The sequence below is a fragment of the Arvicanthis niloticus genome, chromosome 9 (genome assembly GCF_011762505.2).
Source record: "Arvicanthis niloticus isolate mArvNil1 chromosome 9, mArvNil1.pat.X, whole genome shotgun sequence".
Classification (NCBI taxonomy): domain Eukaryota; kingdom Metazoa; phylum Chordata; class Mammalia; order Rodentia; family Muridae; genus Arvicanthis; species Arvicanthis niloticus.
In genome coordinates this window covers 25330940-25342103 of record NC_047666.1, presented here as the reverse complement: position 1 = coordinate 25342103, position 11164 = coordinate 25330940, and the positions used below count along the sequence as shown (strand labels likewise).

At 44.1% G+C, this 11164-nt stretch overlaps 1 protein-coding gene and 1 pseudogene across 9 annotated transcripts in view; one reads left to right on the top strand and one right to left on the bottom strand.

The window, feature by feature from the left end:
• Positions 1–5169: 5169 nt before the first annotated feature.
• Alms1 (ALMS1 centrosome and basal body associated protein) overlaps positions 5170–11164 on the bottom strand; it is a 103155-nt gene continuing 97160 nt past the window's right edge. For all 9 annotated transcript variants that reach the window (XM_076940010.1, XM_076940011.1, XM_076940013.1 and 6 more), the window contains 2 exons: positions 6118–6217; positions 5170–5318 (listed from right to left, as the gene is read on the bottom strand). In XM_076940010.1, the coding sequence (XP_076796125.1) occupies positions 5274–5318; positions 6118–6217 (145 nt within the window). In that variant the 3' untranslated portion in view covers positions 5170–5273. The remainder of the gene's footprint in view (positions 5319–6117; positions 6218–11164) is intronic.
• On the top strand, positions 9236–10094 carry LOC117715227 (high mobility group protein B1 pseudogene; annotated as a pseudogene).

Sequence of the window (11164 nt, the reverse complement as noted above, 5' to 3'; positions counted from 1 at the left end):
TCACGTGCAGGAACATCCAAGACTTGGGTGCAAACTCACCCACCTCTGTCGTCGAGGGACTGAAGTCACAGAACCAAGGGGCAGGCTGTGGCCCTGTGACTAGCCAGACAGCAACACGTTCAACTGCTTCTGCATAAGGTTAGGAGAGTGGGTGGGGGTGGAGTACAGGGTGTCTTACAGATTGTTCCACCCTTTGGGAGCTGACTGGAGCAGCATGCATGCCTTGAACTAGGCTGGACATGAAGTGTTCCTGTAGCCAATTAGAGCTATAGGATCAGTAAGGTTCCCATACATAACCCCTGGGACACAGCTTCGTTCTGTCCACACTGCCCTGGGATTCCTGTTTTCCCTAAGTGTGTCTGGCCTGAATGTGCTCCTGTAAGCCTTGATGTGTTAGGGTTGTGACAGTATTTTAACAGCAGTGCAAATGTTATAAAAAATGCCACCAACTTGTGTATTTAAAAATAGTTAACTCCAAGTATTTGCATGCCTTTAATCCCAGCACTCAGAAGGCAGAGGTGAGGCGGGGGGGGGGGGGGGGGGCAACTGTGAGTTTCAAGACCACATAGCATATTTGCAAATTCTACATAGCAAATTCTAGGCCAGCGAGAGCTACATAATGAAACCCTATCTTAATAATAATAATTTTTAAAATAAAATGGTTAACTTTAAATTTTGTAAATGTTTTCTCCCAGTAATTGGAAAAATGAAAGAAGCCTATAGAGATGTCTAAAACTCTCAAGTTCACAAGTAGTTAAAGAGAGCAATGCTGTTGAGGGAGGCACATGTATACATGTGAACACATGTGTGCTTGCTCTCTCATGTGTGTGTGTGTGTATATGTGTGTGTGTGCTCGTGCAAATATGCCAGAACTCAACCTCAAATGTTTTTTGAGACAGTGTTTCTCACTGGCAGGAACTGGCTGGCCAGCTAGCCCCAAGATCCATTCATTCATCTTGGTTCCCAATTGCTAAGATTATAAACACAAGCCCCCACACCCAGCTTTTTTAAATATAGGTTCTGGAAATCTGAGGACTTAGGGGTCAAACCCAGATCATTTTACTGGCTCAGCTGCCCAGCCCCTGCTTGAGTTCTATGCGGGGGCTGCTGCTGTGTCACCTGCAGTCACATAGGCTCAAGAAAGTGGAATGCACCATTCTAAACCTCAGCTCTAGTGGTGCTAGAGGCTCTGAGGGTCTTCTTGGCCGGTATGACACCCTGTTTGGCAATAGAGAAACACTTGTCTTAGGAACCCAAAATCTTCAGGTATGGATGGAAGGGCTGCTTCTAACGGAATCGAGGTGGGCAGAAACTCAAGCAAACCTATGAATTCGGGGGATTCCACAGAATGACAAAACGTAGACTTATGATTTGTATAAGGATTAGTTTATGCTCATAGAAGGTAGGAGACTGACAGTTTTCCAAAAGGCAGAAGGAATAAGGGCATGAACCAAGATAATTTTGGAGGTTAGTGACTCGGATCCAGCAGTGAGAAACCCTGGACTGTGGCTTTCAGTTCCTTCAGCTAATAATTTTTCTAATTTAAAGAACAAGATTTTATTCTGAAAATGGTAAACATGTAAAGACATTAATATTTCTGAGGCTTCGTCACTGATTTCTAGCTATAGATGAATATAACCAGCAGTGTCATGCTCCTGCCTCATGCCTTCCCTCGATCATGGACTGTACCCTCAAACTGTGAGCCAAATGAAACCTCTCTAAGTAAAACCTTTTCCTATCTTATGTGCCTATGTCCTATAAGACACAGTGGAAGTGAGCTACTAGGTAATAGGTTATTAGTTAAAGTATAGCCTATTTTTTTCAATTTGGTTTTGACTTTCTGGATACATTTATTCACCTGGGCACACACATAAGCACACTTGAGGACATGGGTACACACAACTGAAGTCTGCCAGCCTGGCCTCCTTCAAACTCCTTGTTTCCTGCCTGCTTTCCTCTCTTCTCACTTTAAACGCTATGGTAAATGTACACAGTACACAATGGTTTGTTTGTTTACGTTTTGGGGGTGGGGTTTCAAAACAGCGTTTATCTGTGTAGCCCGGCTGTTCTGGAACATGCTCTGTAGACCAAAACTGGCCTTGGACTCACAGCGGATGATCTGCCTGGCTCTGCAGGAATTAAAGGAGTTACCACCACCACCTGGCTTGCTTTATTTTTTATTTATGTATTTATTTATTTTCTCTTTCTGTATAAATGTGTGACTGTGTGGAGGTGAGAGAACAATTTGTGGGACTCAGTTCTCTCCTTTCACAGTTGTGGGTCGGGGGATCAAACTCAGGCTGTCAGACTTGGTAGCACATGCCTTTACCTGCCAAGACATCTTTGTACACTTTTTATTGATTCTTTATGAATTTCACATTATGCACCTCAGTCCTACTATCTCCCCATTCTTCATATCTGCCTTCTGCCTTGCAACCTCCCCACAAAAGAAAATAAGATAGAATTTTTTAAAAGTCTTGTTGTGGAAGCTATGGTATGTCACAGTGTGTCACACAGTATAGCCCCTTGCCCACACATCTTTACTTGCAAATGTTCATTGCAATGGGTCATTGAAGGCCTCTGGCTTCTGCTACACCATCAATATTGGACCCTCATGGGGACTCCTCTCAGATATCCTGTTGTTGCCCTGTGTCATGGAGGTCCTATAGCTTTCAATCTGCAGTTCATAGATGAGGTAGATGCTCAGGTGGGCCAACTCAAAGCCCTCAGTGTGGGCCTGTGAGGTAGCTGAGTTGGTCAGTCAGCCAGCTCTCCTTTGTTCACACCACCAGGGAAAGCTCTCCAATACTGTCCAGGCTAGCCCACCCAATGCCTCAGCCAATAGAGAGAAGGGTCAGCTCTCCCATACTCACACACTGGGGGCTGGCTCACCGACACCTTTCCCACCAGAGCTAACTCTAATGTGCTGCCCAGCTGAGGTGCAGGGCCAGCTCTTCCAAGTGTTGCAACCGGTGAGGGGCAGGGTCAGCTTTCCAGCTCTCATGACCTTGGGACCAGCTCATCCACTTGCCTGCTACAGGCAACCAGGGATGAGGGGGGAGGAGGGCATTTTCCCCTCACCCACACCACTGCTACAACATTTTTAATTGTGTAGATCAGTATTACTAATTACATTCGTAGTGTAATGCAATTATCCCCACTGTCTGTTTTTCATCTGTGGGCACTGCACAATAGATAACTCCAGCTCCTCCCCAGTCAGCCCTTGTTAATGTCTGCTTCCTGCTACCTTTATGAATGTGCCTTGTCTGTATTCCATGTGAGTGGAATCAGAGTTCTTGCCCTTTTGTGTCTGAATTCTTTCACTTCACTTAGTGTAGTGCTTTTGAGGATCATACATGGTGTAGCATACATCAAATTTTGCTTCTGGATGTGTGTGTATTTAGGTGTATGTGGGTGTGTTACTGCAGATTAAATACAGACCCTGGTACAAGCCTGTCATGTACATGTAGCCACAGCTTTCGTGACGCTGGCTATGTAGACCAGGCTACCCTTCAACTCTGCTTCTGACTTCCAAACACTGGGATGAAAGTTGTACACCACCATGCCTGGCTCTCTACTGTGTTTTGTAACCTGAAGACCAGAATTTGAATTTTTAGCACCCACAGAAAGGTTGGGTGGGCATGGTGAACCACCTGTAATTCCAGGTTTTTTTTGGGGGGGGAGGAGGTAGAAACAGGGAATTCTAAGAGCAAGCTAGATAGGTAGACAGCCAAATCAGTAATAAAAGCTGAACAGAGACTGAGGAAGCCAGCTATTGCTGTGACAAAACACCACGACCAAGGCAGCTTACAGAAGAGTGTATTGGAGCTTGCTTACACTCCCTGAGCATGAGAGTCCATGACTATCATGACAGGGAGTGTGGAAGCAGGCAGGCAGGCATGGTGATAGAGCAGTAGCTAAGAGCTTACATACTTAATCAAAACGTAGGAAGCAGAGAGAAAGATAATTACGAATGTCCCGAGATTTTGATACCTCAAAGCCCACCCCTAGGGACACACCTCCTCCAGCAAGGCCACACCCCCTAATCCTTCCCAAGCAGTTCTACCAACTGAGGACCAAGCATTCAAATATATGTGCCTGTGTGGGGCATCCTCATTCAAACCACTACAATAGCCAATGTTAACTTCTGGCTTATACACACACACACACACACACACACACACACACACACACACACACACAAATACAATGTACACAAATATACATGCAAAAGGGCTAAATGTTAATCCCTGGCCTGAGAATGTATAAGCCACATTTTATCCATTCATCTGTTCGTAGATTCTGCCATTGTTGTCTACTGTTTGACAAGAATTCATTTATTCTGAAAACAGGGAAATATTTGCTAAGCCTATGAAAAAGGAATTCACACTTAAGACAGAGACACAGTGAATTCTAAACTAAAGTTATTAGAGAGAGAGAGCACATCTGGGCGCTTTCACACCATCTGAGGAAAGCTCGGAGATGGCCACTGGTCTGGGTGCCCTTACCACTGCAGGGAGTGGGAGCTATCTGCTGAGTTTACACCTTCCCTCCTCAGCATTAGGCTTCAGCTGTGATTCCAAGTCCCAGGGAAAAAACCTTTCTGTATTGTGTGCAGCCACTAGATTAAGAGAAATGTGGGAATCATTTACCAACACTTCTTTTCCAGATGTTGTTCTACGTGGAGAATACTGTTTCATGTGAAATGACAAGACCCAAGTCTTCAATTCCACAAACAAATGAGCGAGTGGAGGGAGACCTGAAGGGGGTGCGGGGCATCTGGGGAGACTTTGGTGATGTGTGTGGCCATGGACCAGACATTCCAAACAAGCCCAATGAGCAGGAGTAGACCTCACCACTCCAAGCTGCGATTCCATTCTCTGAGCTCATGTCCCTCATACAGCAGGGCAGACAATGTCCAGCTCCCTGCTCCTCTCCAAATAGGAAAAAAATTATCTTTTGCTGCTTGCTTCACTATAAGTCAATCAGCAGTGATTTATTCTCTAAAAGTATAAAAGCACATACAAGTAGGGGCTCCCTCTCCTAGAACTAGAGTTCCATTGTAAGGCATGGCCTGTGGGCAAGGACTCAGTGGAGAAAAGGAGACCTGCTTCCAAACTACCAGTGGCTCTGCCACTGTCCCAGACCCCACAGGGACTAAGTTGCACATAGACAAAGAAAACACTTTATTAAATCACACCCATAAAGTATAAATTAGCTTCTTTGGGCTCATAAAAAAAGTATTCCTAGGCTCTAAAGAAAGTAGTCGTATGTCAGTCCCAAGGCACTTTTCTCCCCAGGAGATGATTGGTCACTTTCTGTAGAAGAAAACACAGGAAGAAGTCAGATGCAGGCATGGGTAGCTGATCAACCTCACCTCAGCACACTGTGGAAGGGACTCAGACTTTCCCTAAGCTTTGTGTTGCCCACCTACTGATAGTGGCAATTAGGAAAAGTGTTTTGGAAAGATGGTCTATAAGCAACACCTATTCCTCCTCCATAGAGGCAGATGATCTAGAGTTCTGACAGCACCCCAGCACAGCAGGCAGCCATGCAGTTCCTGGGGTCTCCCCCAATGCCCAGGCTCCTGGGTGCTCCAGACATGGTTCTCAACCCTCAGTCAGGTCTGGTGTTCAGCTTCTGACTTTCAGGGTTCTCTAGAATGCAGTGAGTAGCCTGGGAGGAAAACAAGAACTGTGAGGGACAGGACCTCCAAGCCAGTGGCCAGCATGGCTCCCACGGAAATCCGCCCTAGGAGATTCTTGGCAGGCTCCACGCTCTAGCCTCACTCCCTGACAATTCTCTCATGTAGTCCAGTGTGTTTGCATAGTTCTAGAGGATTACCACAGGAGTTTAATCACCATTTGAACATTACAAGCCTAATACTTTGTATAGTTCAGCTATGAGGGAGACGCTGCCTGTGTGCAGTCAGGTGTAGTTGCAGACACATGGAGAGTGGCCCCCAGCTACCCCTCACTTGAAGGCTAATCATAGCTGCCTACTGCTGCAACCTCAGCACTCAGTCACTCTGCTTCTTGACAGTGAGTCAGGCTACTTCTATTTCCCTCTGCTGATAAGCCTGACCACCCCTCCACAGATAGTACCAACTCCACAAACCATTTTATAGTGCTGAGCTCGCAACCGGTAGGATTTATATTCTGATTTTCTCTTCTCCTCTTCTCTCTTCTTCTTCACTTCTGGAAGCTGCTCATAAATCCTTAGAAATGTCACAAGTGGAAAGACAGAAAGCAGTAAGGTTATCAGGCATGAAGGCACAGATTGGCTCTGCCCACACTCTGCTCTACGCTGCCTAGGCACCCAGCCTCTAGATAAGGCCAGCCCCTGTTGAGCATCCATATCCATGGATATGGAGAGCCTGGCCTGGGACGCCCACAGTCTGAAAGAGAGATGAATAAAACCACAAAACACTGACAATAGTGCTTATTTCCAGAAAAAGAATAAAATAGAGAGAATAGGTAAATTTCTGTTTTCCATGCCATATGTTTTCAAAACAGGTATTACTGAGTACATACATACATTAACATAGATATATACGTCTATGTATATATATATCTCAGTATCAATTGGGGTACCCCAGGCTAGTCTGGAACTCAGTCTAGCCTTAGCTTATTAAATGCTAGGCCTATATGGGTATGCAGCACCATATCCAGCTCATTACTGTCCTGTAAACTTTTTCATGCCACACCCCTTCCTGGTTTCATGACAAGCCTATGTCTCTTTATCCCTTCCCTCAAGGCTGTCTCTGCACGCAATGTTCTGCTTAACACAGCGACTCCAGATTTATACATTTTCCTGGAAAGGAAGTATCACTTTCACAGCTGAATTCAATTCCACTACATGACTTCAGCATATTTCCTGTATCCACTCCTCTGCTGATGATGCTGAGGCTGACCTCCCTTCCTGGCTGCTGTGAATATGGCTGCAGGACATGAATACGGAAGCATCTTTGTGATGCGTCACCATAAGGCCTTCAGGTGCACACCCACAGTGCTACAGCTGGGTCATGTTTTCATTTTCAGTTCTTTTTTTTTGGGGGGAGGGTGTGGTTTGTTTTTGAGGAGCATCATGCTGAGTCTCAGTTGCTCTGGCAGTGGCATCCCTCCCACAGTGCACATCCTCTCTGTCACTTCCTGTCATTGGTTCTTGACTCTTGAGCTCTGATAGCTTGTACAAGAATTGGTCTTCGACCTCTCCATGATTGTTAACCCTACTTCCTTCCATCTTGGGACCATTAATTGGGTTATTTTTGCTTATTTCCTTAGGTCCCTGGGCCTTAAATAGGCTGACTAACTTTGTGAAACAACAGATAGATAATCTGATAGCAAAATCTATTCAGATACATCATCATATGTTAGCTATGGAGGACCATGAGACTCTAGATGAGGATGTTACTCTATCCAGGGTGTTCCCAAGTCCCATCTCCACCCAACCTAAAAGAGGGGACTTCTTCCCCTAGACCAAGCAGAGAGGGGCCACCCAGAACCCCCTCTGTCTGGCAATCTGAATTCTTGCTTAGGCTGCGAGGCTAAGCACTAAAAGGGAATATAAATAAAAGTTAAAAATATGTTTCTGGGTTCCCTGAGGGACAAGCCTGACTGCATAGGGGTTGATGTCAAAAGTATCCCCTCTCCAGGAAAAAGACATTGGGATGGGTATGGCCATCATGCCTCACTGGACAATGACAGGAGGACTGGAGCCATTACAAGGTCCCCTTTAATTACTGGAGGTCAGGCCTCTATCCTCACCTTAGCAAGATTAAAATCGCCACAGCCCTTCTATACTTGGAGAAGGGAGGAGATGTCAGGGGCAGCCCTGCTTATACACTGAAGGCCTAAAATCAGCAATAGGCCTGACATACAGCCTGCTATCACAAAGTCTTGGGTCTCTATGGAAAAACACTGAAACAGATGTCTATAAACTATTGTAAACAGGCAGCTTTTGTGGAAATCTACCAGCCTGAGTAGTCATAGACCTTGTAAATAGGCAGCCTTGGCGGATAGTACCAAATTAGATAAGGACAAGTGAATCATAGGCAGAGTCATAGTGACCTGACCCCTGAACCTTCATCCAGCTGATACCCTGTTCTGAAAGATATCTGTCCTCCCCCTGAACACCTATGCTCCTGTGTCATCCCCTTCCCCACATCCTGCATTTTCATGTTTATAACCCCTGTGTTAAAAAGTAAAAATTATGATTTGATAATTAAAAAAAAGAAGAAAAGAAATAACACACAGTGTCCCCCTGGCTCTGCCGACTTAGCTCCTGACAATCTATTTTCTTGTTCTCAGAAATACTTTGAATTATAAAACGTTATTGTGGTTTTTGTTAGTAAGCTGGGTCAAATAATTTTTATTGATTTCATTTTAAACTTCAAAGTTTGTAATGAGTTAAAATGTCCTTCAACATAATTATAGGTCATATTTATTTTCATATTGTAAAATGCTAGTTAATCTGCTGAACATTTTTAAAAACTGGGTTCCTTTTTGAGAATTTTATATATGAGCACTGTATTTACATAATTTTCCCCTTTCTTTCTTCCTCCCACTCTCCCCAAACCCCCATACTTTTTAAAATACATCTTATTATTTAATTATTGTTTATATATGTATACATGTATAAGTATATATGTATATACAGATACTGATAAATAAAGTGTTTTGAAAAAAAAAAAAAAAAGCACTCTGATTTGCATTTCCCTGATGGCTAAGATAGTAAACGCATCTTCAAATACCTACTGGCTGCTTATGTTTCTTCTTTTGAGAACCGTCTATTCAGCTTATTAGCCTGTTTATCGGCTGGACGATTATCCTAGTTGATTTACTCTCCTTAGGTTCTCTATAGATTCTTCATAATCCTCTGTGGGATGTGGTGTGAAACACCCCTTTGTCTCAATGTTGGAACACAGTTGGTGGCACTGTTTGGGAAGGCTGAGAAACATCACTGGAACAGGTGGCTCACTAGGGCTGGGTCTTGAGCTCAGACCCACTTCCTGTCACACTCTACTTCCTGAGTGTGGTGCAATGTGGCTGGTCAGCCAGCCTCCTGCTCCATCACCATGTCCTTCCCTGGGGCTGGAGCTGGAGGCTTGTATTAGGACATTTTATCACAGCAACAAGAAAATAACTAGTCAGATGCATAGCTATCAAAGACTGTCGTCCATTTGGAAGGCCATCTCTTTGCTGTTTCTTTGCTATAAGAAACTTTAATTTCGGCCATTGCAGTACATTGAGCTCCATAGAGACAGCGCCGGGGCAAGCGAGAGCCGGACGGGCACTGGGCGACTCTGTGCCTCGCGGAGGAAAACCAACTAAACATGGGCAAAGGAGATCCTAAGAAGCCGAGAGGCAAAATGTCCTCATATGCATTCTTTGTGCAAACCTGCCGGGAGGAGCACAAGAAGCAGTACCCAGATGCTTCTGTCAACTTCTCAGAGTTCTCCAAGAAGTGCTCAGAGAGGTGGAAGACTATGTCTGCTAAAGAAAAGGGGAAATTTGAAGATATGGCAAAGGCTGACAAGGCTCGTTATGAAAGAGAAATGAAAACCTACATCCCTCCCAAAGGGGAGACCAAAAAGAAGTTCAAGGACCCCAATGCACCCAAGAGGCCTCCTTCGGCCTTCTTCCTGTTCTGTTCTGAGTACCGCCCAAAAATCAAAGGCGAGCATCCTGGCTTATCCATTGGTGATGTTGCAAAGAAACTAGGAGAGATGTGGAACAACACTGCCGCGGATGACAAGCAGCCCTACGAGAAGAAGGCTGCTAAGCTGAAGGAGAAGTATGAAAAGGATATTGCTGCCTATAGAGCTAAAGGAAAACCTGATGCAGCGAAAAAGGGGGTAGTCAAGGCTGAAAAGATCAAGAAAAAGAAGGAAGAGGAAGATGATGAGGAGGATGAAGAGGATGAGGAAGAGGAGGAAGAAGAGGAAGACGAAGATGAAGAAGAAGATGATGATGATGAATAAGTTGGTTCTAGCGCAGTTTTTTTTCTTGTCTATAAAGCATTTAACCCCCCTGTACACAACTCACTCCTTTTAAAGAAAAATTGAAATGTAAAAAAAAAAAAAAAAAAAGAAACTTTAATTTCATAAAATTCCATGTTCATGTCTTAGGACATATTCCTATTATCTTAATCTGTTTTGCCTCTAGCAGTTTCAGTTACTATTGTATTTAAAATACAGGAAATAAAGAAAGTACTAGAATAGATGCACCTGTAAAATACTATAGAGTTCAGAGAAAAGAAAAACTTTATTCTGAGGAAAGGGCAAAGCAAGCTTCAAAGAGGCGCTTAGGCTTGCGTTAGAAATGAAAGACTGTCAAGGACAGAGAAAAAAAAAGGGAGACAGGGCATCCACACTGGGGAACATGCAGAGTTGTGGTACAAAGGCCAGGCAGGAAGCAGGTGACACTAGGCTGGCACAAGACGAGCATCTTAGAGTTGTGTGAAAAGGTAATCTTCATCCTATATAGGGTTGGGTGGCCCTAACTTCAAGCCGAGAGGAGCACAAACATGCATTTGAAAACTGACTCTGAAAAGAGTCTAAACTCCCAACAGAGAATAGACTGCATAATAATGATGGAATGATAATAAAGTAGAACATGTCTCAAGTAATGCTAACTGGTATGGGGACACATTCACAACACGATGGTAAGAGAAAGCAGGAGTTGGACCTGGACACACAGCATAACCACTACTGGGGGCGGGGAAGTGCACTGTACCAATCACTACAAATCCCACTCCATCAACAAGATGATTGTTTGTAGGATGAAAGAGAGAATTTTGAGTAGTATTTATTTTCTTCTTTCTACTTTTTAAAAAATATCTTTTAAAGATTTTTACAATTTTAAAAACAAAAATCATTGAAAAGGAGGCATCGCCGAGTGGTGGCAAGCATCTGTAATCCCAGCTCTCAAGAAGCACTGGCAAAGTCATGAGGATCTCAGTGAGTTCTAGGCCAACCTGGTCTACAGAGCAAAAGCCAAGCTAGCCAAGGCTATCTATATCTATATATTCATTTGTTTGTCTCAAACAAACCAACATCGATAAAAAACAAACAAACAAACCAATCCACCACTTCAGAAGCACCATGCAACTCCATGACTGTTCTTATTAAAGCCAGCTTCTACTCAGCCCCAGAAACCTGTAA